Source organism: Vulpes vulpes, chromosome 2 (genome assembly GCF_048418805.1).
Source record: "Vulpes vulpes isolate BD-2025 chromosome 2, VulVul3, whole genome shotgun sequence".
Lineage (NCBI taxonomy): Eukaryota > Metazoa > Chordata > Mammalia > Carnivora > Canidae > Vulpes > Vulpes vulpes.
In genome coordinates, this window is record NC_132781.1 from 91,072,258 (window position 1) to 91,099,887 (window position 27,630).

A 27,630-nucleotide genomic window follows, 5' to 3' on the forward strand; every position below is an offset into this window, starting at 1 on the left:
GAGGAAAATATAAAGTATGTATATATATATGTATATATATAATATATAAATATATTTCTAAAATATATTTTTAATTTATATTTAATATATATATTTTTTTAATTTTTATTTATTTATGATAGTCACAGAGAGAGAGAGAGAGAGAGAGAGGCAGAGACACAGGCAGAGGGAGAAGCGGGCTCCATACACCGGGAACCCGACGTGGGACTCGATCCCGGGTCTCCAGGATCGCGCCCTGGGCCAAAGGCAGGTGCCAAACCGCTGCACCACCCAGGGATCCCTATATTTAATATATTTTATATAATAGAATAAATTATATTATATATTTATATATTTTATATATTATAAATTTATAATTATATGTAATTATATAATATATTAATATTATAAAATACAAATATTTGATAAATATATATTAATACAATATTTAATAAATATATAATTTTTTATACATATATAGTATATATAAAGTATATATATATTGGGGAGTGAAGTGGGGGGAGTGGCATTTTGATCCATTAGTTAATTAATTACTTAATTATTTAATTTTAAAAAGATTTTATTTATTTATTAGAGACACAGAGAGAGACAGAGACACAGGCAGAGGAAGAAGCAGGCTCCATACTGGATGCCTGACTTGGGACTCCATCCCAGGTCTACAGGATCACGCCCTGGGCTGAAGGTGGCGCTAAACCGCTGAGCCACCCAAGGCTGCCCTTATTTTTCATTAGTTAATTTAAATGCATTTGTCTACAAGGGTCAAATAGTGACATTCATAATATCCTTATCTGAAGAAGAGGTTTTCATTATTTTCCATAGGAATTGAGCTTTCCATAAGCTCAAAACTCTTGCTACTAACAACATAGGTTTTAGTTTTGGCAATTACTTCACCACCTCTATATTCATAGAGAGGTTAGTTTCACGCTTCCACTGATGAACAGGAGGAAAAGTATAGCCTGTTCAGAGACCTTACTTTGGATGTTAGGCTCGTACTTTTGTGAAAAGTTAACAATTTGCTCCAAGTAGTATCCAATTTCATTACAAGAAGCTTTTGAAACAATCATATGCTGTAATATATACTTAATGAAAATTTACTGATTAGTATTTTGTTCTTAATAAAATAGCTCAGTGTATTTTCCCCTATTTTGCATTTATTGCCAGTGTAAACATCTGAAGAGGAAATAAAATTTATTGCAGCCACAGATAATCTCATGATATTTTAGGAGCTGTATAAATTTTACCTTGTTTGGCATTGGTATTTTGAAATATAAGGCTTCTTTTTAAAGGATTTTGTTTATTCATTTGACAGAGAGAGTACAAACAGGGGAAGTGGCAGGCAGAGGGAAAGGGAGAAGGATGCTTTCTGCCAAGCAGGGAGCCTGACACGAAGCTCAATCTCAGGACCCCAAGACCTTTTCATGACCTGAGCTGAAGGCAGAGGCTTAACTGACTGAGCCACCCAGCCACTCCTGAAATATAAGGCTTCTTTTGTATTTATGTTTTACATTAGAGAAGTAGCTGCAGTTTGGTGCAAGACACTAGTAGTGAAGTAGGAAGACCTGGGGAAAGTCCTACAGCTTACTTAGTATTTTTAACCTCCCCATTCTGGAATTATGATAACTAAAAGAGATCATTAATGTATGCAAAAGTGTTTATAGTATGATGCCTATATTTGTCATTTATCAGTAGATATAATTCTTATAACTATAGAAATGTTACAAAAGTAGAACATCTATGGAATATTCTCAGGAAAAAATAATTTTAGGAAATTAATCTGTCCAAATATATGCAGAGCTAAGTATTTTCCTGTGGACTGTGTTAGATATCAGAGTGTAAACTCAATTTTAGTGTAGTCAGATGTATTAGTCTTTTTTTTTTTTTTTTTTTAGGCCTTCTGGGTTTGTTGTAAATCAGAGAAAGATGTTTCCAATTCTGAGATTCTTAGAATTTTGTCATGATTTCTTTTTTCCTTTCATGCATTCATTGTCTTCAATTACATTTTTGAACTTTGGGGAATTTATGCTTGTATAAAGGTTTGAGGCTTGAATCCAACTTTATGTTTTTCTAGTTGGATATCCACTTACTGCAACCTATTCATTGTATAAACAGAGATTATTTTTTAATTTCAGAGAAAATCATGATGTCATTTTATTGAGTTCCAACTAAAAGACTCTCATTTTACTTAGGCTTCTCCTACTCATGAAAAAGCAAAAGATCTGTTACATAAAAACCGCATGTTGCAGGATGAAATTGCCATGCTAAGACTGGAAATAGACACAATAAGGAACCAGAAGCAGGAAAAGGAAAAGAAATATTGTGAAGACATTGAAATTGAAAAAGAAAAGAATGACAGTCTTCAAAAGACCATAAAACTGAATGAGGTAACATTAACAAATACAGTATTCCAATATACTGGACAGCTCAATGTTCTGACAACTGAGAATACAATACTAAACTCTAAACTGGACAATGAAAAGCAAAACAAAGAAAGACTAGAAGCAAAAATTCAATCATACCGAGCTAGACTTGCTACTGCTATACAGGATCATGATCAAAGTCAGGCATCAAAAAGAGACCTAGAACTTGCTTTCCAGAGAGCAAAAGATGAGTGGTTTCGTTTACAGGACAAAATGAACTTTGATGTGTCTAACCTAAAAGATAACAATGAGGTGCTTTCTCAGCAACTTTCTAAAGCTGAAAGTAAATTCAATACCCTAGAAATTGAGCTGCATCACACAAGAGATGCTCTCAGAGAAAAGACTTTGGCTTTAGAACATGTACAAAGAAATCTAAAACAAACCCAGTGTCAGAAGAAGGAAATTGAACAGAAGTATCAAAATGAGCAAAGTAAAGTGAATAAATACTTTGGAAAGCAGGGATCCTTAGAAGAGAGATTATCTCAACTACAAAGTGAAAATATGTTGCTCCGACAGCAAATAGATGATGCCTACAGCAAAGTTGACTGTAAAGAAAAGACTGTAATTGATATCCAAGACCAGTTTCAGGTTATTGTAAGAAATCTTCAAGCTGAAAGTGAAAAACAAAGTGTTATACTACAAGAAAGAAATAAGGAGTTAATCACTGAATGTAACCATTTAAAAGAAAGAATATATAAGTATGAGAAGGAGAAAGAAGAAAGGGAAGTAAGTATTCAGAAAGACAAATATTTTTCAAGCTTCCTGAGAGAAAATTCAAAGTAATGCTTGATTATGGCTTCTTCTTCTTTTTTTTTTTTTGAAGAGAAAGAATGTGCCTGCACCTAAGTGGGAGTGAGGCATAAAGAGAGGGAGAGAGAATCCAAAGTGGGCTCTATGCCCAGTGCAGAGCTCCAAGTCATGACCCTGAGTTCATGACCTGATTGATTATGGCTCAATTTTGAATCTAGTTGAGCATAAAAAATATAGAGAGTGTAAGTCAGCGTACTTGTATCCAGCAAATAAAAATTAGACCTAAGAGGTGCTTTAATTTGATTAAAAATGCCATGTCATGTATGAAACTTCAAGAGGTTAAGTTATAAATTTTTAAAGAAAGTAGGCTGATATTAGTAATTTAGTGTTTAAAAAAAATTTAGTGTTAATACTACTAAAATAATTGTAGTTCTTGTCACCACATTTTAATACCACGATGAACAGAAAACTGGAAAGGCTCATACCTAAATGAGTATTTTGAAATTGAAGTTCAGTTAAGTGGATTAATTTGACAGCTAACTCCAGATTTGTCACATGAACTGAAGTGTAGATACTGTATCTCAGTACTTTTCTTTGGTAGCTTTTTATACATTTTCGGTTAGCATACTTTTATCTTTATTTATATAAATTTAATTTTTACTCTCAAATCATTTATTCTTATGACCTTTTGACTCTTTGAAGGCATCTACTTTTCATCAAATCATAATTTGGGATAACTGTGGTGAGTTTTAGCAAAACTATTTGATTTAATCTTCCCACTGCTATTTATAATTTATTTTAACCATTTTTCAAATAATTTGCTCATTTCAAAACTCAATTAACTATCATTTGGGCATGAATTTTTCCAATACAAAGAAAATTATACTTTTGTGATTTATTGATTTGGCCCTGGATCTCCATTTCCAGCTACTGCGGGGTGGCAGGATTCTTGTGTAGCAGGAGTGGAGTGAGCATGAGCAGGGAAGGGAGCCCTAGGAGCTGAGGTCAAGGAGGGAGGTAGAAGCCAGGTTATCTAGGGGGCTTGAAGACCATTAGAATGACTTCACTTTTGTTCTGAGATAGTAAACTATTGGAAGGTTTTGAGCGAAGGATTGACTATGTGAAGAACTTGGAAGTTAATTTAAGCCTCTAATAAAAAAGAGAGAAAACGTTTCATTAATGTAGAATTTACCACTGCTAGTCTCACCTATATACCGATTTCTTTTTGAGACTTCAGCAGGCTGGGAAGCTTTGCAAATTCATCAACAAAGAATGGGTAGTGAGGTTGAAATAATTATCTAAGTAACATAACACTGACTAAGCAGGAGGGTAACACTTTTTGTGTCTTTAGCCAAATTCAATAAACAGCAGTGTGTACATTTTAGGAAAAGAAGGTGAGTTGATGTATGTGGTGATAAAGTACATATGTTAGAATTACATATTATTAACATAATAATAAGATGATTTATAAAATCAGTAACAGAAGTGTCTTATTAGGTAGTTATGAGACAATTTCAACAAGAACTGGCTGATGCCCTAAAAAAACAATCTATGTCAGAGGCTTCATTGGAGGTTACATCGCATTATCGTATTAATTTAGAAGATGAGGTACAGGATTTAAAGAAGAAATTAGATCAAATCAAAAGTCAGGTATGTATTATATATAACATGTCAACAGTTTGTCTGTAGCTGTTAAATAAAGTGTTGTAGAATGCTAATTTCCATGGACCACTTTGTTTTGTATTTTCATTTTAATTTAGCATAATTTTAGTGTCTTCACCATGCACTTATTTATTAAATTCTGACTTTCCATTCTGCTATCTGTGTTATATGTTTTTTCTTATAGCATTTACTAGGAAAGTTGAGACTTATGCAATTATTATTCACACAAATTGAAGGACTTTTTTTTCCTGCTAAACAAATTTTTTAAAAGATTTATTTATTTGAGAGAGAATGCACATTACATGCACACTCATGTGTAGTGGGAAGGGGTCACAGGGAAAAGGAGAGAGACTCCAGCAGATTCCTTGCTGAGTACAGAGCCCCAGGCCAGCTTAATTCCACCACCAATGAGACAATGACCTGAGCTGAAATCATCAGGTGGATGCTTAACCAACTGAGCCACCCAGGTGCCCTAAACAATGCTTTTTAATAATATCTCTATTACCATGATGAGGCAAGCTAGCTAAAATCAGAAGATATTAATGCAATGTTTCGGAAAATCATCTTATTTCTCATCTTCACTTTTATGGATGGATATAGACTCTGTACTGATTTCAGGATAACTTTTACAGAAAGGTTACTTTATGACTAATGCAATTGAGGCATTTCCATCATTTTCTTTTCCTTTTAGATATATTATAAATGCATGGAAAAATTCAGATGATGTATAGTATATACACCCAAAAGAGAGAATTAAGAAAATTATCTAGGTGGTGCCATTGGATTTTTTTAAAACTTTACTGAGATATAATACATCTACCATACACTTTACCAATTTAACATGTGTAGTTGTCTCTGAGTACGTTTATAGAGTTGTGCGACTCTCACTGCCATCAGAGCATTTTCATCACCCTGAAAAGAAACCCTTAGCTGAGGTGGGCACTTGACGGGATGAGCACTGGGTGTTATTCTATATGTTGGCAAATTGAACACCAATAAAACTATTCTTTTAAATAAAAAAGAAAGAAAGAAAGAAAGAAACCCTTAGCTGCTACCCCTGACCTGCAGCAACCAAGAGTCTACTTCCTGTCTCTATAGAGTTGCCTATTGTGAATATTTCATATAAAGGGAATCACACAATGTGTGGTCCTTTGTGACTTGCTTCTTTCACTTCCTGTTTTCAGGGTTCACCTGTGTTCTAGCATATGTCAGTGCTTCATCTTTTGATGGTCAAACAGTCCTCCATTGTAGGCTAAAGCCCTTGTTCATTCATCATTTGATGCACCTTTGGGTTATTTCCACTTTGTGGCCATTAATAATGCTGCAGTGAACATTGATTTAGTTGTTGTCTGGACATCTGTTTGTATTTCTCTGCCATCAGATTTTATCCTCTGAGTTAATTAGGTTGATTTTACCATCTCTTAGCCTTTTATTCATTTTACCCTTTCTGTTTTTTTAGTTTCCCTTCCTCTTGCCTAATCCTACACTATTGAGACCTGGCTCATTGTCTCTCATTCTCCAAGAGGCTTTCTCTGACTATTCTAACTCCCCTTGAACATACTTTTTTCACTCTTGTTATCCAGTCTGTGCAGACCAGTTTAGTCCTTTATTTTACATTGTTTTTATTTTTTTCATGAACGACAATTTTGTCTTTCTATGTTCAAATGTATCTAAGAGGGAAAATATTTTATATCTATGACACCTATCCTTGTATAAATTTGAGAATATTTTAACTTAGTTTTTAGGATAAAATTAAGTACTCTAAATGTGCCTTCCTTCATTATGCAGCCAGAACTGAGATTTACAGATTTACAGCACTTTACCAACTATAAAGTTCTGGGGACAGGTTTTCTTTTCTTTTAAGTTTATTTGTTTATGTAATTGCTACATCCACTGTGGGACTTGAACAAGACCTGAATGTTAACAGTCAGGTGTTCTTTTAACTGAGCCAACCAGGTGCCTCTAGGGACAGTTTTTCTCATATGCCATACCACAGAGCCTAAATCTCTACTCATCAGAGTACTTGCTAAGGCCCTCTAACATAAACAGTTGCTAAGATAAACAATATGAATGTGAAACAATTTGGGAACATTGGTTTAGCAAGAGTCCATTATTTCTATGTCAGTGGCTTTACCTTGCCTCTCATGGTCATGTAAGTTATTTAACAATCAGTCTAGGAGTTATGTTTGCACCATAGTCCATGAGCATTGTTCACTGAGTAGTATAGAGAGGAAGTAAGTTAAAATTATTGTAAGTGGAAGAAAGTACCATTGGCTAGTGGAATTGGTAAAAGGTTTTTTTTTTTTAAAGATTTTATTTGTGAGAGACAGAAAGGGTGCCTGAGTGCACAAGCAGGGGGAGGGGCAGAGAGAAAGGGAGAAGCAGGCTCCCTGCTGAGCAGGGAACCCAATGTGGGGGGGCTCAATCCCAGGACCTCGAAATCATGATCTGAGCCCAAGGCAGATGCCTGACTGAGCCACCTAAGCATCCCTAGTGAAATTTTTTTGGAGTTCTCAGGCTATATCCTGGGCCTCATGCTCCCCATTTGCTACCACTTTCAGTAAGTAGAATGAAGAATGATTTCAATATAACTTGTGTAAGAGAGTACTTCCATTGGCCTGCTATCTGCCTAAAATATCAAATATTGTTAGAACATAAAATGCAGCAACAACAATAATGCTAATTGCAGACACTTAGAATTTGGTATGTGCCACATACTCTTCTAAGTAGTTCATGTATATTCCCTAATTTAATCTTACCAGCATCACAATGAGGTAGATACTATTATTACCTTCATTTTACAGATGAAGAAACTGAGATGCAGAAATTTGAAATAATTTGTTTAAGGTCACACAGCTAATACCCAGGGGAGTTGGGAATTCAGATCCAGGCATATTCTGCTTCCTACAAAGATACTGCCTCTTATACTATTACTTGAAATATCTGATTGTCACTGAAAGTAGCATGTTAACTTTTATAATCACTGGGATAACCATGGTCATTTATAAATGTGAATATTTGAAATTATAATTGATGTGGTGCTGGGAATACAAAATTAGAAATATTTACTATAAGGTAATTTCCTGTCTTTCCTCCTTTGAACAATATATAAATTTGCATATCTACTGATAAAACATAATTTAAAAACATTAAAAATGTTATGTTTTAATACTAGAAGAGTGGTCAGTAAGCTTTTCTGTAAAGGGATTGTAAATATTTTGGGCTTTGTAGATATAGATCTCTATTGTAGCAGTACAATTCTGCTGTAACCATAAATCAGTATGTAGAGTGTCTGTGTCCAGTGAAATTTTGTTTAACAGGTTATGATTTATACTAGATTGTCAGTAGTTAAAAGTATTTCTTTTCTCTTTTAGTTACGTGAAGCACAGGATCGACATACAGAGGCTGTAGGATGTATTGAGAAGTCGCAAGATCACATACAAAAGTAATTTTTTAAAAAAAGTTTTTATTTCTTTATTCATAAGAGACACACAGAGGCAGAGACAATTTAAAGCAGCACAGAAAATAACTTGAGTATTTATAAAGCAGATAAGTAGTATAGTATGAGAAATATATCCATTATGATAAATACATCAGTGTTTAGCTGGGTAAAAATTTCAGCTTTGCATGATATTGAAATGCATAATTTTTGCTTATGAACTTTAAATTTTGTACATTAACTATGAATTACATCCAGAAAAATGGCACAATTGCCAAATCTACTTTTTAAATTTTTAAGAATTTATGTAAGACCTTTAGATGTTTGTTTAGAAATTATGTGGTATGTTTAAAATTTGTGTCTGAGAATAAATATTTTAAAATATGCATTTTAGGCTTGAAGTTGAAAATGCCAAGTTAAAAGTTACAATCAAGAAGCAAGCAGGCCAAATTGAACAGCTTCAGGAAGACCTGTTAAGTTCAAGTTCGGTAAGTCAGTCTCTTCATTTCTGTCCTACTGAGAAGGAGTTTTATTTCTCTAGTAGTAGTGTATAAGAACATTTTGGATAATATGAACATTCTCACTCATAAAAATATTCATATTGTTGCTACTTAACTACTATTGGTATAATTCCTCTTTATAGATAAAGTTGACTGAATTCATAAATTAATAATTTTTGTAGTTAAGATTTTAATAAAACAGACTGTGATAGCCTAAACAAAGCAATATTTTATATATATCACATTTTGTTTAACTGTCAGTGGACATTTGGGTTTTTCTCCTCTTAGCTGTTGTTAGTAATGCTGCTGTGAATATTGGTATACTAATGTCTGAGTCCCTGTTAATATTTTTCAATATGTTTAAAAATTCCCCAAACTTTAAGTAAATAATTTGATCTTGAATTCTGAATTTTTCTTATAATCTAAACCCTTTACTGAGATTTTGAGAATGGATTACTTTACTAATAATTTGTAGTGATTTGTAATTACAAACTTGTAACTTGTCTTCATTAAGAATGACTACTAGGAAAAAAAAAGAATGACTACTAGGTAATTATACAAACATTTTTCTCAAAGGAATGTAGTTTTCTCTTTGTTGGATTTTGAAAAGAAAAGAAATGCCAGTGAAAAAGTAGAAGTGACTGCTCAGTCAGGACCTTACATAGTAACACAGTGCTCCTAGCATTCATTGCAACTAATTATTTTCCATTCCCTCGAGTTAATCTGGCTTTCAGAGATTTAACAATTCAATCCAGAAAAGATTAATGTGCAATCCAGGACACCAACTCGTTGATAGGTAGTGAAAAGTATATAACTATTTACCAAGCAGTACAGGATTATCATGCCATTCATACCCTCCTTTGTAGGAGTGGTTACCAATGAGAAGATTGCATTGTGACTTCTAAGTTGGAACAGTGAGGTAGAAGGACCTACAACTAGTTTCTTTCAGTCACCAAGTTTATGTACATGCAAATTTCATTAGAATGAGCACATTCTGTTGATTGGTCCTTTTTGTGGCCAAAGAAACATCGAAAGAAAATTTTTTTTCATGACTTCATATAAGCTACTCAAATTGTTTTACTGTACTTTTCATGCAGTTAACATGACAAAATGTTGGTAAGGAGTCTTATCTCTGTGACTGAGAGTGCCATGAGTTGTCCCCCCTACAATGCCATACAGGAATCTATTAGGGAAGCCATCACATGTTACAGAGTTTGTAAGAATATCCATAGACATTCTGTAGATTCCTATAGAAATGAATTAGAGTAATGGTATAAAAGTATTAGCTGTCAGGTTTAATCCAATTGGTAGTGAAATGAAATAGAGAGGCCAGGCAAAAGTTGGTTGAGGCAGGCTTTTAATGGAACACGCTCTGGGGCAAGGTTCCATGGCCCCGCAAGGGAGTGAAACCAGGGAAGTCACACCCAAAAGGAGTACATGTGAGCTTTCTAAGGGAAGAGGTAAGGGGTTATGTCTGTTTGGGGTGATAGGTATTAGGGCATATTACTGGTGGAATTGGTATGGGGCAATAACTGCTTATGCCCTTATATGGAGGTTGGGTAAGGTACGGTTCAGTTTTCCTACATAGGTCCTGTGTACCCCTGATGACGTGTCCTTGGGCGGTCTGCTGGTGGCAGGAAAGTTCTGAGGCGGGGGTAACAAAATGGAAGGTCTGCCACCATATTATTGGTGCCTCCCAATTCCCCTTGATCCTGCCAGCCCAACATTAGCCACTTTAAGCTTACCCTTTAAAACAGAAACCTCATTTATTTACCTCATAAATCCCCAGGACAGAGACTACCTGTGTTAAGATATTTGATGGACACAATTTTGAGGTGAAGAAATCTGGATTGAGAAGAAGAGATAGCTCTAGCCGACTTAAGCTTCTGAACAATATAATCAAGTGTGTATCTGAAAAGAATTTAGAAGAAAACTTCCGTAAGTCCAAATCTCTATGGAATAGGAAAGTATTCAAAAGGAAACAAAGACAAACCATTCATAATCTGACCCTTGGGAAGAACTTTTGCAATATAACAAAAAGGCAAGACAAAGTACAATGGTCAGCATCCTGAGGGTAAGGGTGCCCCCTGAGATTAAAAAATAATACACTCAGGATGCCTGGGTGGCTCAGTGGTTAAGCTTCTGCCTTCGGCTCAGGGCATGATCCTGGAGTCCTGGGATCGAGTCCCAAATGGGGCTCACTGCATGGAGCCTGCTTCTCCCTCTGCCTGTCTCTGCCTCTCTCTCTCTCTCTCTCTCTCTCTCTCTCTCTCTCTCTCTCTGTGTGTGTGTGTGTGTGTGTGTGTGTATGTGTGTCTCATGATTAAATAAATAAAATCTTAAAAAAAAATACACTCAATATCAAAAAGGGTCAACATAAAATGTACAAGATTAGATGTGTTGAGGTGTCTGGGTGGCTCAGTGGGTTAAGCGTCTGCTGTGGCTCAGGTCATGATCTCAGGGTCCCAGAATTGAGTCCTGCATGAGGCTCTCTCCTCAGCAGGGAGTCTGCTTCTCCCTCTCTCTCTGCTCCTCTCCCCATTTGTGCTCTCTCTCTCAAGTACATAAATTTTAAAAATATAAAAATAACAGATTAGCTAACTACAAAGGTAATCCACATCAGGTAACAGCTTTTGAGTGAGTGGTTGAAAATAATGTCTATGAAGAACTAGAAGGAAGATGGAAAAGTACAGATGACCTCAGTAAATGGGTCAAGGCTGAAAATGTAGATTAGAGAATCTGATTTTGAAGCCTTGGGATTTGGAGAACTCTGAGAGCCTGTCAAAAGAGGAATAGCAAGGGTCAGGGAGTAAATGTCAGCAATTGGTGTCATTTAGAAATCAAATAGGATTAGAAGAGCAGAGGGAGGGTATGGTCATTGTTTTCAGCTGCTGCTGAGTAGTAAAGCAGGTTAAGGACTTTTAAAAGAAGATCCTTGATGACCCTCAAGATTTTTTAGTGGAATTCCAGGATTGAAAGTCAGATTTTAGTGTAAAAGAAGCAATGAAAAGATGAATCTGTGGGTGAGATGACACATTAAAGAATGTTCAAGTCCAGTGAAAGGGGAAAAGCAAGATGATAGAAAATGCCACAAGAGTAAGAAAACGTTTTTATATAATATTGGGAAGACTTAAATTTTATTTAAAGAGAAAAGTGGTTAATGGAAAAAAAGAAATTGAAATTTTGCAGAGAATGTTTGAAATGCTTCCAGAGAATGAAAGTATCCTAAAGTTAGATGATCTTCAAAATTATAATGGGGACTGCATGGTAATTTTTCAGATATTATCTTAATAAGGTATGATCTCACAAAACCAAGAATATCTTAAGATATTGATGAAAATGTTTCTAGGGCATCTTTAGAAACTAAAATGTAAGTATAACCACTTTAATTTTTTTCATTAATACTTAGTATTAATATGGATAAAAACCTCTATTTCATGAGTAAATTTTGGCAATTTAAATTCTAGGAAAAAATGATGAAAATATAGAATCAGTTTAAGCTGTTTTAAGAAATGTCCTTATTTTTGAAATCTGTTTTTATTGACATTTGGTTCATAAACTATATTTTATATGTATCTTATAAACCTGTCTAAACACATATTACTCATGAATTCATGAGAAATAACATTTTATAAAAGGAGTCTCTAGATTTTTGAAACTAATTTTCTTGAAAAATTTTTTTCAAAGCCTAGCGATGAAAAGGAAAGTCTAAAGAAATGTATGGAGTTAAAACAATCTCTGGAATTCAGTTTGGATCAAGAGGTGAAGAAAAATTATGAATTAGAAAAAGAGAATACTGGGTAAGACTATAATATTTCACATCACTTTAACCATTAATTAATTGAATTGTAATTTATAAATCAGAAATAGAAATTTTTGCAAAATACTACATTTACTGTTCAGTGATTCCTTAAATAATAACAACAATGCCTTTAACATAGGTAGTCAACTGCACTTTTCATTGTCCACCTTGAATTATTTCTGCAAGATATCTTTGTTCTTAGATAATCTTTCCTTTTAGTAGTGTTCTTAAAACAGATATTCTAATATCTAAAAACCTACCTGTCATCATGTAACAATATCAAAAATTATCTTGGTTTGACTTCTGTTTCTTTTTATTTTATAATTTGAATTTAAATTAATTAACTTAGTGTATTATTAGTTTCAGAGGTAGAGTTCAGTGATTCATGCGTCTTATATAACACCCAGTGCTCATTCCATCATGTGCCTTCCTTAATCCCCATCACCCACTTACCCCATTCCCCAATCACCTTCCCCTCCAGCAACCTGCAGTTTGTTTTCTATTATTAAGAGTGTCTTCCAGTTTGTTTCCCTTTCTGATTTCATCTTCTTTTACTTTTCCTTCCCTCCACCTATGCTACTCTGTTTTGTTTCTTTTCTTTTTAAAGATTTTTTTAAAATGTATTCATGAGAGACACAGAGGGAGAGAAAGAGAGAGAGAGAGAGGCAGAGGAAGAAGCAGGCTCCATGCAGGGAGTGGGACTCGATCCCGGGTCTCCAGGACCAGGCTCTGGGCTGAAGGCAGGCACTAACCCGCTGAGCCACCCAGGCTGCCCTGTTTTGTTTCTTAAATTCCACATATGAGTGAAATCATATGATAATTGTCTTTCTCCGATTGTCTTTCTGGTTCCATCACATCATTGCAAATGGCAAGATTTCATTTTTCTTTTTAGAAGATTTTAAAGATTTTATTTATTTATTCACAAGACACACACACACAGAGAGAGATGCAGAGACAGAGGCAAGAAGGAGGAGAAGCAGGCTCGATGCAGAGAGCCCGATGTGAGACTCCATCCTGGATTCCGGGATCATTCCTGAGTTACAGGCAGATGCTCAACCACTGAGCCACCCAGGTGTCCCAAGATTTCATTTTTTGATGCCTGAGTAACATTCCGTTCACTTTCTGTCTCCCTTTCACACACACACTCTCTCTCTCTGTATATATACAGATATATAAAGATAGATAGATACACATTTATATTTATATCACATCTTCTAAATACATACCTCTGTCAAAGGACATCTGGACCTCTTAGTTTGGCTATTGTGAATATTTCTGCTATGGAGGGGTGCAGGTGCCCCTTCGGATCACTACCAAAGTGATCTTTGGGATAAATACCTAGTAGTGCAATTGCTGGGTCATAGGGTAGTTCTATTTTCAGATTTTTGCGGGACCTCTGTTCTGTTTTCCAGAGTGGCTGCACCAGCTTGCATTCCCACCAACAGCATAAGAGGGTTCCCCTTTCTCTGCATCCCTGCCAACATCTGTCATTTCCAGACTTGTAAATTTTAGCTGTTCTGAAGGGTATGAGGTGGTATCTCATTGTGGCTTTGTTTTGTATTTCCCTGATGCCAAGTGATGTTGAGCATGTTTTCTCATGTCTGTTGGCCATTTGTATATATTCTTTGGGAACATGTCCATTCATTTCTTCTGCCCATTTCTTGATTGGATTATTTTTCTTGGGTGTTGAGTTTGATTAGCTCTTTATAAACTTTGCATGCCAGCCTTTTATCTAATAAGGCATTTACAAATATCTTCTCCCATTCTGTCAGTTGTCTTTTGGTTTTGTCAGCTGTTTCCTTGCTGTGCAAAAGCATTGTATCTTGATGAAGTTCCAGTGGGTCATTTTTGCATTTGGAGACATGTCTAGCAAGAAGTTGCTGCAGCCGAGGTCAGAAAAGTTGCTGCTGCCTGTGTTCTCTAGGATTTTGATAGATCCCTGTCCCACGTTGGGATCTTCATTCCATTTTGAGTCTGTTTTTGTGTACAGTGTAAGAAAATGGTCCAGTTTCATTCTTCTCATGTGACTGATTTTCCCACACCATTTGTTGAAGAGACTGCCCTTTTTCCGTTAGATAACAGCATTGTTGAACATGAGTTGACCATAGAGTTAGGGTCCATTTCTGGGTTTTCTCTTCTGGTCCATTGTTCAACATGCCTACTTTTGTGCCAGTCACAGCTTTGTAGTAGAGCTTGAAGTCCAGCTTGTGATGCCACCAGCGTTGGCTTTCTTTTTCAACATTTCTTTGGCTATTTGGGGTCTTTTAGTGTTCCAAACAAATTTTAGTATCATTTACTCCAGCTCTATGAAAAAAAATTGGTGGTATCTTGATAGAGATTGCATTGAATGTATAGATTGCTCAAGGTAACATAAGCATTTTAACAATATTTGTCCATCCAATCCACGAACATGGAATGGTTTTCCAATTCTTTACGTCTTTCTCAATTTCTTTCTTGAATGTCCTGTCTTCTTCAGAAGATCCTTTGCCTCTTTAGGTAAGTTTATTCCTAAGTATCTTATGGTGATTGATGCAATGGTAAATTGGATTAACTCCTCAGTTTCTCTTTCTTCTGTCTCATTGTTAATGTATAGAAATGCAACTGATTTCATGCACTGATTTTATATCCTGCTGCTTTGCTGTATTCCTGTATGAGTCTTAATAATTTTGGGGTGGAGTCTTTTGGGTTTTCCACATAGGATATCATGTCCTCTGTAAAGAGTGAGAATTTGATTTCTTCTTTCCTGATTCAGACGCCTTTTTATTTCTTTTGTTGTCTAATTGCCGAGACTATGTGAACAAAAGTGGTGAGAGTGGACCTCCCTGTCATGTTCCTGACCTTACGGGAAAAGCTCTCAGTTTTTCCCCAGTAAGAAAGACATTTGGTGTGGGCTTTTCCTCGATTGGTTTTATGGTATTGTGTTCCCTCCCTCCCCACACTGTGAAGAGTTTTGATCCAGAAAGGATGCTGTTCTTTGTTAAATGCTTTTTCTGCGTCTGTTGAGAGGATCCTATGGTTCTTATCCTTTCTTTATTATTGTAGTGTATCACATTGATTGATATGCAGATGTTGAACCACCCTTGCAGCCCAGGCATAAATCCCACTTGGACATGGTGAATAATCCTTTTAATGTACTATTGAATCCTCCCAGCTAGCATCTTGGTGAGAATTTTGGCATCCATGTTCATCAGGGATACTGGACCATAATTCTTCTTTTGGGTGGGGTCTTGGTCTGGTTTTGCGATCAGAGTAATGCTGGACTCACAGAGAGCATTGGAAATTTCCCTTCCATTACTATTTTTTGAAACAGCTTCAAAGAATAGATTAATTCTTCTTGAAACAGCTTCAAAGAATAGATTAATTCTTCCTGAAACATGTGGTAGAATTCTCCTGGGAAGCCACCCGGTCCTGGACTCTTGTTTGTTGGAAGATTTTTGATGACTGCTGGTTATGGGTCTGTTCAGGTTTTCTGTGTCTTCCTGTTTCAGTTTTGATAGGAAGGGATCCATTTCGTCCAGATTGCCTAGTTTGTTGGCATACAGTTGCTCAGAATGTGTTCTTATAGTTGTTTGTATTTCTCTGGTGCTGGTCGTGATGTGTCTTCTTTCATTCACAATCTTATTTCTTTGGGTCCATTCTCTTTTTTGAGAAGTCTGGCCAGAGATTTTTCTATCTTATTAATTCTGTCAAAGAACCAGCTCCTGATTTCATTGATCTGTTCTACTGTTCCTTTCTTTTCTATTTCATTGATTTCTGCTCTGATCTTTATTAATTCTCTTCTCCTGCTGGATTTAAGCTTTATCTGCTGTTTTTTCTCCAGCTCCTTTAGGTGTAAGGTTAAGTTGTGTATTTAGGACCTTTCTTGTTTCTTAAGAAAAGCTTGTATTGCTATATACTTTCCTCTTAGGATGACCTTTGCTGCATCCCAAAAGTTTTGAGCAGTTATGTTTCCATTATCATTTCTTTCTATGAGTTTTTAAAATTGTGCTTTAATTCCCCAGTTTGATTCTTTAACCTCTGTGTATTTGAATTCTTTCCAAAATTCCTGTTGTGATCAAGTTCCAGTTTCAAACCATTATGGTCTGAAAGTATGCAGGGGACGATCCTAATCTTTTGGTACCAGTTGAGACCCAATTTGTGACCCAGTATGTGATCTGCTGTGGAGAATGTTCCATGTGCACCTGAGAAAAATGTGTATTGTGTTGCTGTAGGATGTAATGCTCTGAAGATATCTGTGAAGTCCATTTTGTGCAGTGTGTCATTCAAAGCCCTTGTGTCCTTGTGGATCTTCTGCTTAGATTATCTGACCATTGCAGTGAGTGGTGTGTTAAAGCCCTTACTAATATTGTATGACTATCAAGGTGTTCCTTTAATTTTGTTAATTGGCCTATAGGGGGCCTGGGTGGCTCCGTCGGGTAAGCGTCTGACTTTGGCTCAGGTCATGATGCCAGGATCCTCAGATCGAGCCCTGACTGAGCTCCCTGTTCGATGGGGAGTCTGCTTCTCCCTCTCCTGCTCCCCCTGCTTGTGTCCCCCACCTCTATTTCTGTCAAATAAATAGATAGATGATAGATAGATAGATAGATGATAGATAAAATCTTAAAAGAAAATTGGCTCCTATAATTGGCCACTCCGACATTAGAGGCATTAATATTTATAATTGTTCAATTTCTTATTGAATAGACCTTTTAATTATGGTATAGTGTCCTCCTTCATCTCTTATTGCAGTTTTTGGTTTAAAATCTAATTTGTCTGATATAAAAAATTGCCACTCTGGTTTTTTTTTTAATACCCATTAGCATGATAAATGGTTTTTCACTCCCTTGCTTTCAATCTGGAGTTTTCTTTGTGTCTAAAATGAGTCTCTAGTAGATAGCATATCGATGGCTCTTGCTTTTTTATCCACTCTGATACTCCGTTACTTTTGATTGGGGCATTTGGCTTGTTTACATTTAGAGTAATTATTGAAAGATATGAATGTAGTGCCATTGTATTACCTGTAAAGTCCCTGTTTCACTGCATTGTCTCTGTTCCTTTCTTGTCTGTGTTTCTTCTGGGCTCTCTTTTTGCTTAAAGTTCCCCCTTTAGTACTGCTTGCAGGGCTGGTTTAGTGATCACAAATCCTTTTAGTTTCTGTTTGTCCTGGAAGCTTTCTATCCCTCCTTCTTTTTTCAATGATGACCTTGATATATAAAATATTCTTAAGTATTCTTGGCTGCATATTCTTCTTGTTTAGCACCCTGAATATATCATGCCAGCCCTTTCTGGCCTGGTAGGTCTCTTTGGATACATCTGCTGCCAGTCTAATGTTTCTCTCCTTGTCAGTTCTGGGCTCTTTGTTCCAAGCTGCTTTCAGGATTTTTCTCTTTGTCTCTGAAATTTGCAAGTTTTGCTATTACATATTGATGTATTGACCTGTTTTTTATTGATTTTGAGGAAGGTTCTCTGTGCCCCCTGGCACTTGAATGCCTGTTTCTTTCCCCAAATTAGGGAAGGTCTCCCTGCTTTCATTTGCTCAAATATGCCTTCTGCCCCCTACTTCCTTTTTCTAGGATCCCAATTATCCTAATATTGTTTTGCTTTATGGTATCATTCATCCCTTGAATTCTCCTGTCATGATCCAGTGGTTGTTTCTCTCTCTCTTTTTCTCAGCTTCTTTATTGTCCATCATTTTATCTTCTATATCACTACTTCTCTGTTCTGCCTCATTTATCCTAGAAGTTGGAGCCTTCATTTTTTATTGCATCTCACTAATAATAGCCTTTTTTATTTCAACTTGATTAGATACTAGTTGTTTTATTTCTCCAGAAAGGCATTCTCTAGAGTCTTCTGTGTGTTTTTAAGCCCAGCTATTATCTTTATAGTCATTATTCTGAACTCTAGCTCCAGCCTCTTACTTATATCCATACTGATTAGGTTCCTGGCAGTCAGTACTGCCTCTTGTTCTCTTTGTTGCAGTGAGATTTTCCATCTTGTCATTCTGTCCAGAGAAGAATAGATGAATGAGAGAGCAAAATATAAAAATAGCAAAGATGACCCCAGAGAAATACACTAAACAAATCAGAAGAGACCCAAAAACGATAAAAAGGTTAAAAAAGGAGATAATATAATTAAAGAGCTGAAAAGAGCAGAGCAGTACACTGGATCCTATGTATATTTTGGTCTGTTTGTTAGGAAATTGCATCCCAGAATGTTAAGGAAAGGAAACCTTGTATATATACAAAAATAAAATTAGATACAACCAAAGGATAGAAAGTAAGTGTAAAAATGGAAATTAAAAGACAAAATGAGAACAATATTATCAGCCAGTTGAACAGAACAGAGCAATATTCTATATCCAAGGTACATTTTGGTCTGTTTTTAGAGTAATTTATCCAAAGGAAAGAGAAGATAGAATGACTTACATGTATACAGAAGTAAAATTAGGTAAAATGAAAGAATAGAATGTAACTGTAAAAATGAAAGTTAAAAAAGATTTGCAGAAAGTGGTCACTTTTCTATTTGTAGAAGTGCTGCAATTCTTCCCTTAGATCTCTGGTTGATTTCACAGGGTGTTCAGAATGATTTGATAGCTCTCTGGCTGAATTTCTGGGATCAGACAAAACTATGTTCTCCTGTTCCTCTGCCATCTCTGATTCATGTGGCTTACATTTTCTTCCTGCATTTTTTAGTTATAAAATATATCATTCATACAAAAATATATGTCTGACTTAAGAATAAAATGAACAATTGCATTTTTACCACTCAGATAAAAAAATGTCTTTCTGATGTTCTGAAGCTCCCCCTTGGCTTCCTTTCTGTTTATTTGCTGAGTACTTAACTTGTGCTCTGATTCGTCAATACTTTCTCTCATTTACCTGTGTTCTCTGCATTGTTTTGCATCCCCTCGCTTTGCTAAGAGTCTGCTAGCCAAGATATTAGATTTCTTTAAAATAGTCTCATAGACTATTACATTATCGTTCTGCTGATTTCTTTTCTTCTAAAGCTCTGCCTCTTTTTTCTTCCTCTGAACTCGGACTTTAAATATTTTTCTTTCCTGTTTCTCTTTCTGTTGAATGATCTCTTTTGATGTTTTTTGTCTGTATTTTCTTTTCTTCTTGTAGACAGGTAGGTAGGTACCAAAATGTATTTTTTGTGTCTGTTTAAAATATTAATAGATGAGGATGCTTTTCCTCTTCACCGTGGATTACTAGTCTCTGGTTGATAACCACTTAATAATAGATCAGTTTTTATATTAAATACTGAAAATAGATATTAAAAATAACTTACAAGAACTCTTAATATAGTTACCTATTAACTCTTTAACTGCCATATGTGTCGTAAAAATCTTTTTCATACTTTTTTACCTAGGAATATAATTTAGTTGGTATTTTCTCAAACAATGTGAGATTAGAACAAATGAGTTATCATAATTTATAGATTTGTTTATGTGATAGAACATATTATCTATTTAAATAAGTATTTAAATAAATAAATAAATAAATAAATAAATAAATAAATAAGTATTAAATATTTTCTATTAAAGGACCTGACTTACTCATTCTATACCTTCTGCAGATTTAAGAACCTCTTAAACATGACAAGAAGGATGTTAAGTAAATATGAAAATGGAGAGCTTCCTTTCTATGGAGATTTAAAAACCAGTCAAACGGAAATGCATATTCAGATTAATATGCTAAAACATAAGGTAATTTTTAGTTTTTGGACTCTAAAATCATTGAGAAATAAATCACTCCATGCTTTGAGCAGTGAAATACTGATTTGTATGTTAATTTTGCATACTTGATATATTTTTTTGGTAATAACTTTATTGAGATATAATGAACATAAGATGCATATTCAGAGATTACCACAATCCATTTTAGAACATTTTGTCACCCTAAAAAGAAACCCTACGCCCTTTAATTGTCACCTCATGCTAGTTTCCCCTTCCCTATTCTTCTTAGCCATAGGGAGTTACTACTCTACTCTCTGTCTCTATAGATTTGTTGCTGATTTTGGACATTTCATATCAATGGAATCACAAAATATTTTATCTTTTCTGACTGCCTTCTTTCCTTTAGCATATCTTTAGATTATTTTGTAGTATGTGTCAGTGCTTTATTATTTTTTATTGCTGGATAATATCCCACTGTATGGACAGCCCACATTTTATTTATGTATTTATCATTTGGTGGATATTTGGATTGTTTTGCTTTTAGGCTGTCGTTAACAATGCTATTGTGAATACTCATGTACAAGTTTTTTTTTTTTCATGTACAAGTTTTTGCATGAACATTTTATTTCTCTTCGGTATATACTTATAAATGGAATTGTTAGTTCATATGGTAACTGCCTTTAACATTTTTTTTTAAACCTTTGAGGAACTGCCAGACTATTTTCCAAACTGGCTGCACCATTTTACATTTTTATCACCAGTGTTTGAGGGTTCTCATTTTCGCTGATTCTTGTCAATGTTTGTCGTTAACTGTTATTTTTTATTATAACTATCCTATTGGGTATAAAATGACATGTTGTGGGGGTATTTTCATTTGCTTCAATTTTTCATTTAAATTCTGGTTAACATATCATGTAATATTGATGTCAGGAGTAGAATTTAGTGATTCCTCATTTAAATACCCAGTGCTGGGCAGCCCTGGTGGCTCAGTGGTTTAGCACCACCTTCAGCCTAGGACATGATCCTGGAGGCCCAGGATCGAGTCCCACGTCAGGTTCCCTGCATTGAGCCTGCTTCTCCCTCTGCCTGTGTCTCTGCCCCCCCACCCCTCTGTGTCTCTCTTGAATAAAAAAAAAAAAAAAATACCCAGTGCTCATCAGAACAAGTGTCTTCCTTAATACCCATCACTCATCTAGCCCAAACCCCTCCCACCTCTACAGCAACACTAAATTTATTCTCTATAGTTGAGAGTCTTTTATGGTTTGCCTCTTTCTCTCTTTTTTCCCCTTCCCCTATGTTCATCTGGTTTTTTTTTCTTTAATTCCACATATGAGTGAAATTATATGGTATTTGTCTTTCTCTGACTTATTTCACTTAGCATAATACACTTGTTGAGTTCCATCTATCTTGTGGTTTTAATTTGCATTTTTCTTAGAACTGGTCATGTTGAGTATCGCATCTTTACATGTGGTCATTATTCATTTCTATATCTTCCCTAAAGAACTAATCATTTCTTTTGCCCATTTTTATATTGGATTGTTTTCTCATTATTGTAAGAGTTATTTATATATTCTAACTACTTATCCCTTATCAGATATAGGATTTTCAAATATTTTATTCATTACCTTGCCTTTTCACTTTTTCTTGATGGTTACATTTAAAGCATAAAAGTTTTTATTTTTTTAAATTTTGATGAAATATTTAATCTGTTTCTGTCTTTTGATGCCATATTTAAGAAACTGTTGCCAAATCCAATCATAAACATATACACCTATGTTTTTTTCTGTTTTATAATTTTAGCTCTTAATATTTTGTGTTAATTTTGTATATATGTTATGAGGTAGAGGTCTGATTTTATTACTTTGTGTGTGGATATCCATTTGTCTCAGTACCATTTGTATAAAAGGTTAACTCTGGGCTATTAGCCTTCCTGTTTGGAAGTCTTGCTGATCCATCCATCATCTTTAAAGTTCACAATTAGATACTCTTTTGACCTGGTTCTCGTGCATACAGCACTGGTGCCGATCCTGTTCTTGGCACAGATCTTACATTCTTGGAAAATGCAGTTGCCCACATCCATCTTATTTTACTGAAATAGAGATATGCATAGTGTAGTTTGATAGCTCAATGCATAATTAATGGAATAAACATTGCATTACATTATTTCAAGAATACCTGTAAAATATCAGGTTGTATCTAATTGAATTATCAGAGACAAATATGAGGTTAGCAATTTGAATTACAAAAGAATTTCAAAGCCAATTTGTATGATATGGAGAAGCATTGTAGTACAATATAAAGATGAGACAGTCTTACCTCCCCACAAAAATAAGCTTGCAGTAAGATAAAGGAGAATTTGTATTTAATTTAAATGTGCCAAAGAACAATACATTTGTTTTGCTAATGAAAAGATTAGAAATTATTTCCTAATGTTCTCTTTATTTCATCACTGATGAAGGTAGAATGAAGATTATTGATTTAGAAACCCTCAAAGCTGCCTATTTCTTTCAGAATTGCAGTTAATTGAAATCAGGTAAAAGGTTCCATTTTGCTTATTAAACTCTTTCTAGTTCAGTTGTTATACTTCAAATCATATGTCTCTCTGCTTGTCAGTCTTTGTTCTCCCTTAACTTAAAGGGAAATTCAAAAGAAATGTTCCTGCTTAGTTTTAATAATTTGTAATTTGAAGAGAATCTTAGAAAAATATCATAGAGAAAGGAAGATGGTGGCAGGGTAGGAGGAGCCCAGGCTCACCTTGTCCCACTAATACAACTAGATACCTATCAAGTCATACTAAATGCCTCAGAAATCTACCTGAAGACTGAAAAAACAAAGGCCACAACTAAAGAGAGAGAAGAGGCCACTTCAAAGAAAGTTGGAAGTATAGAGACATATAGTTTAGGAGAGAAACAGATCCTACTTGCTGCCGATGGGAGGGAATAGTGGTCATAGTGAAGGGCAGGAGAGAGGAACACCTGGGAATGCACATAGCCACTGCCTTGGATCCTATTTGCTGCCGATGGGAGGGAGTAGTGGTCATGGTGAAGGGCAGGAGAGAGGAACACCTGGGAATGCACATAGCCACTGCCTTGGAAAAGGAGAGCAGCTGAATTTTGGCAGTTCTTGCAACAAAGGGGGCTTAAAGCCTAGAATTTTAAAGGTTATTGGGCTTGGCTGGGATAGAACCTGTAGGGTACTATGCTTGGAGAGAGGCAGCAGGCAATCTACCTTGGAGCATACAGCATGGAAATAGTGATCTGAAGAGTACCAGGGGCACAGAGTGGAGAAGTTACTCACTCTTCTCAGACCATGTCCCTGAGAGGCAGTGTTCATGGGGACACGTCTCTGGGAACAGAGGAACCATCTGGCTGGTGCCATTTCCCTCCCCCGACCCTGAGCACAAACACAGAGCCACCTGTGGGAATCAGTGCCACTCTGACACCAGCTGCCTAACTTGCTTACACCAACCACCACCCATTTTCACTCCAGGGGAACTGCCCTTTTCAATCATGCTTGCCTCAGTTCCAGCACAGCAGGCCCTTCCCCCAGAAGACCAGTACAAACCCCTGCCAACACTATGTATCCCAACCAGAGTTTTGCAGGGTCTCAGATCCAGTGGAGTGGACAGGTCTCATTTCGCAAGCTAGTTAAGACCTGCTAGATTCAGGCCAGGTACCAAACACTGCCCACAGCAGATATTGAGAGTCTATCTCTCAGATGACTGGCCTGAGGGATAGAGGAGCCAGAACCCAGTAGCAGAGTGCATGCCGCACACCCTAGAGACACTCCCTGAAGCGCCAGGCCCTGGGCACTATGTGACCATTTTCAGTGGTCCATTACTTTAGGAACAGGTGACATAACTGGCTTTTCTAACCTAGAGGAACTGACAGAGACCTAGACAAAATGAGAAGACAGAGGAATTTATCTCAAATGAAAGAACACGATAAGGCCACAGTACCAGAGATTAAAGTGAGACTGATATAAATAACGTGCCTGATGGAGGATTTAAAGCAGTGACCATAAGGGTGTTCAGTGGACTTGGGTAAAGAATGGAAGATATCAGTGAGACCCTTACAACAGAGATAAAATAGTTTAAAAAAAATCCGAGATGAAGAGTGCAATAAATGCAATTAGAACACACCTGATGCAGTGAACATCAGACTGGAGGAAGCAGAGGAACCAATTAATGACCTAGAAGACAAAGTAATGGAAAGCAAGGAAGCTGAATAAGAGAGAGAAAGAAGAATTATGCAAAATGAGATTTGACCTAGGGAAATCAGTGACTCCATCAAATGTAGTAATATTCATATTATAAGAGTCCCAGTAAAAGAAGAGAGAGAGAAGGGGTAAGAAAATTTATTTGAAGCAAGAATAGCTGAAAACTTCTCTAATCTGGGGATGGCAACAGATACCAAGATCTAAGAGGCACAGAAAAAACTCCCATCAAAATCAACAAAAGCGGGATCCCTGGGTGGCGCAGCGGTTTAGCGCCTGCCTTTGGCCCAGGGCGCGATCCTGGAGACCCGGGATCAAATCCCACGTCAGGCTCCCGGTGCATGGAGCCTGCTTCTCCCTCTGCCTGTGTCTCTGCCTCTCTCTCTCTCTCTCTCTCTCTCTCTCTCTCTCTCTGTGACTATCATAAATAAATGAAAATTTAAAAAACAAAAACAAAAACAAAATCAACAAAAGCAGGCCCACATCAAAACACATTATAATTAAATTTGCAAAATACACCAATCAAGAAAACAAAAGCAGGAAAACAAATCAGAAGCTTCCATGGGTAATCTCTTAAGGTTAGTGGGAGTTTTTTCAACAGAAACTTTGTAAGCCAGAAGGGAGTGGCATGATATATTCAATGTGGTGGGAAAAATCTGCAGCCAAGAGTACTCTATTGAGCAAGCCTATTACCTAGATTAGAAGGACAGATGGAGTTTTCCAGACAAACAAAAACTAAAGGAGTTTGTGAAACTAGCCCTGCAAGAAATATTAAACACACACACACACACACACACACACCCCAAAACCAAAGGCAAAACCACTAATAAACATGCAAAGAAGAGAACGAAATCCAAATATAGAAAATCAGCAAAACATCAAAGACACAAAAAAGAATCAGAGAAAATTTCCAGAAACAACCACAAAACAAGTTGCAAAATGACACATGCATATCTATCAATAATTGCTTTGGATGTAAATGGACTAAATGCTCCAATCAAAAGACATAGGATGTCAGAATGGATTAAAAAACAAGTCTATATTCTGCCTATAAGAGACTCCTTTTAGACTTAAAGATACCTGCAGATTGAAAGTGAGATGAAGAAACATTTATCATGCCAATAGATGTCAAAAGAAAGAATAGCAATACTTATATCAGAGAAAATAGATTTCAAAACAAAGCTGTAACAAGAGATAAAGAAGGGCCTTATAACAAAGTGGACAAACAGGAGATCTATCAATTGTAAATATTTATGTACCTAACATGGGAGCACCCAAATACATAAAACAACTAATGACAAACATGAAAGAACTAATTGGTAATAACACAAGAAAATTGTATGGCATGTTATTTTTATTTTATATGTATATATTAATTGGAATTAGTTGCTTTTATTCCTAGTCACAAAAGTATCCATGAACACAGTGTACAATTTGGATATTTTAGGAAGGCATAGAAATCCCTAATTCAGTACTTTAACACACCATTTATATGAATAGGCAGAAAGTCAACAAGGAAACAGTGGCTTTAAATGACACACTGGGCCATGGGCGATGGACTAAAGAGATACTCAGAATGTTCCATCCTTAAACAGCAGAATACAGATCTGGAATATTCTCTAGAATAGATCATGTATTAGGCCACAAAACAGGCCTTAATAAGTACAAGAAGACTGAAGTCCTACCATGCTCCTTTCCTGACCACAATACTATGAAACTAGAAGTAAGCTACAAAAAACAGTCTTGAAAGACCACAGAAACGTGGAGGTGAAAAAACATCCATCTATCAATGAGTGGGCCAACCAGGAAAAAAAAAGAAGGAATTTCAAAATACATGGAAACAAGTGAAAATGAAAATTCAATTTTCCAAAACCTTTAAGATGCAGCCAAAGTGATTCTAAGATGGAAGTATATAGCAATACAGGCCTACCTCAAGCCACAAGAAAAATCTCAAACCACCTGACCTTACACCTAAAGCAGCTAGAAAAAGAACAACAAACAAAGCCTAAAGCCAGCAGAGGAAGAAAATAATAAAAATTAGAGCAAAAATAGGGGTGTCTGGGTGCCTGAGTTAGTTAAGCAGCCAACTCTTGATTTTGGCTCAGGTCATGTTCTCAGGGTCCTGGAGTTGAGCCCTGCTTCAGACTCCAACCTCAGCAAGGAATCTACTGGAGGATTCTCTCTCCCTTTTCCTTTGCCCGGTCCCCCCCCCCCCCCACCCCGCCTTCTATCTTTAAAAAATATTAGAGCAGAAATAAATTATATATAAACTATACAAAGATAAAAATAGAACAGATCAACGGTAGCTGGTTCTTTGAAAAGATTAATAAAATTGACAAGGCTCTAGCCATGGTTATCAAAAAGAAAAGGGAAAGACCCAATTAGAATCACAAATGACACAGGAGAAATACCAATAATGCAGAAATGCAAACAATTATAAGGGAATATTATGAAAAATATATGCCAACAAATTGGACAACCTAGAAGAAATGGATAAATTCCTAGAAACATATAAATTATGAAAACTGAAGCAGGAAGAAATTAGAGCAGACCAATAACCAGCAGACGACTTGAATCACTGATCCAAAAACTGAGAACAAACACGAGTCCAGGACCAGATGGCTTCAGAGGCAAATTGGCAAATTCTACCAAGTGTTTAAAGAAAGAGTTAGTACACATTCTTTTCAATCCATTCCAAAATACAGAAAAGGAAGGAAAATTTCCAAATTCATGTTATGAGGCCAGCATTACCCTGATACCAAGACCAGATAAAGACACCACAAAGAGAATTACAGGCCAATATTCTAGTGTAAAAATCCTTAACAAAATAGTAGCAAACTGAATCTAACAATACATTAAGAAAATCACCACCATGATCAAATGGGACTTATTCTGGGTAACACGGGTGATTCAATATCTGTAAATCAATCAGTGTAATACACCATCTTAGTTAAAGAAAGGAGAAGAATCATAATCATTTCAATAGATGTAGGAAAAGCATTTGATGAAATACAACATCCATTCATGATAAAAACCCTCCACAAAGTAGGTTTAGAGGGAACATACCTCAATAATAAAGGGAATATATGAAAAAATCACAGATAATATCATAAATGGGGAAAAACCAAGAGAAAAACTTCATGTCTGGTATTGTTGATGCTGGCTATTGCCTAGAATTTTAGTTAGGG

The 27,630-nt window shown here is 35.9% G+C and overlaps 1 protein-coding gene across 5 annotated transcripts in view; it reads left to right on the plus strand.

Moving 5' to 3' along the window:
* LOC112921570 (ankyrin repeat domain-containing protein 26-like) overlaps window positions 1-27,630 on the plus strand; it is a 112,214-nt gene that overhangs the window by 71,957 nt on the left and 12,627 nt on the right. For 4 of the 5 annotated variants that reach the window (XM_072749246.1, XM_026000846.2, XM_072749248.1 and 1 more), the window contains 6 exons: window positions 2,187-3,143; window positions 4,665-4,817; window positions 8,204-8,274; window positions 8,663-8,756; window positions 12,456-12,568; window positions 20,128-20,257. In XM_072749246.1, coding sequence (XP_072605347.1) covers window positions 2,187-3,143; window positions 4,665-4,817; window positions 8,204-8,274; window positions 8,663-8,756; window positions 12,456-12,568; window positions 20,128-20,257 — 1,518 coding nt within the window. The remainder of the gene's footprint in view (window positions 1-2,186; window positions 3,144-4,664; window positions 4,818-8,203; window positions 8,275-8,662; window positions 8,757-12,455; window positions 12,569-20,127; window positions 20,258-27,630) is intronic. The other variant, XM_072749247.1, reaches the window with a different exon arrangement.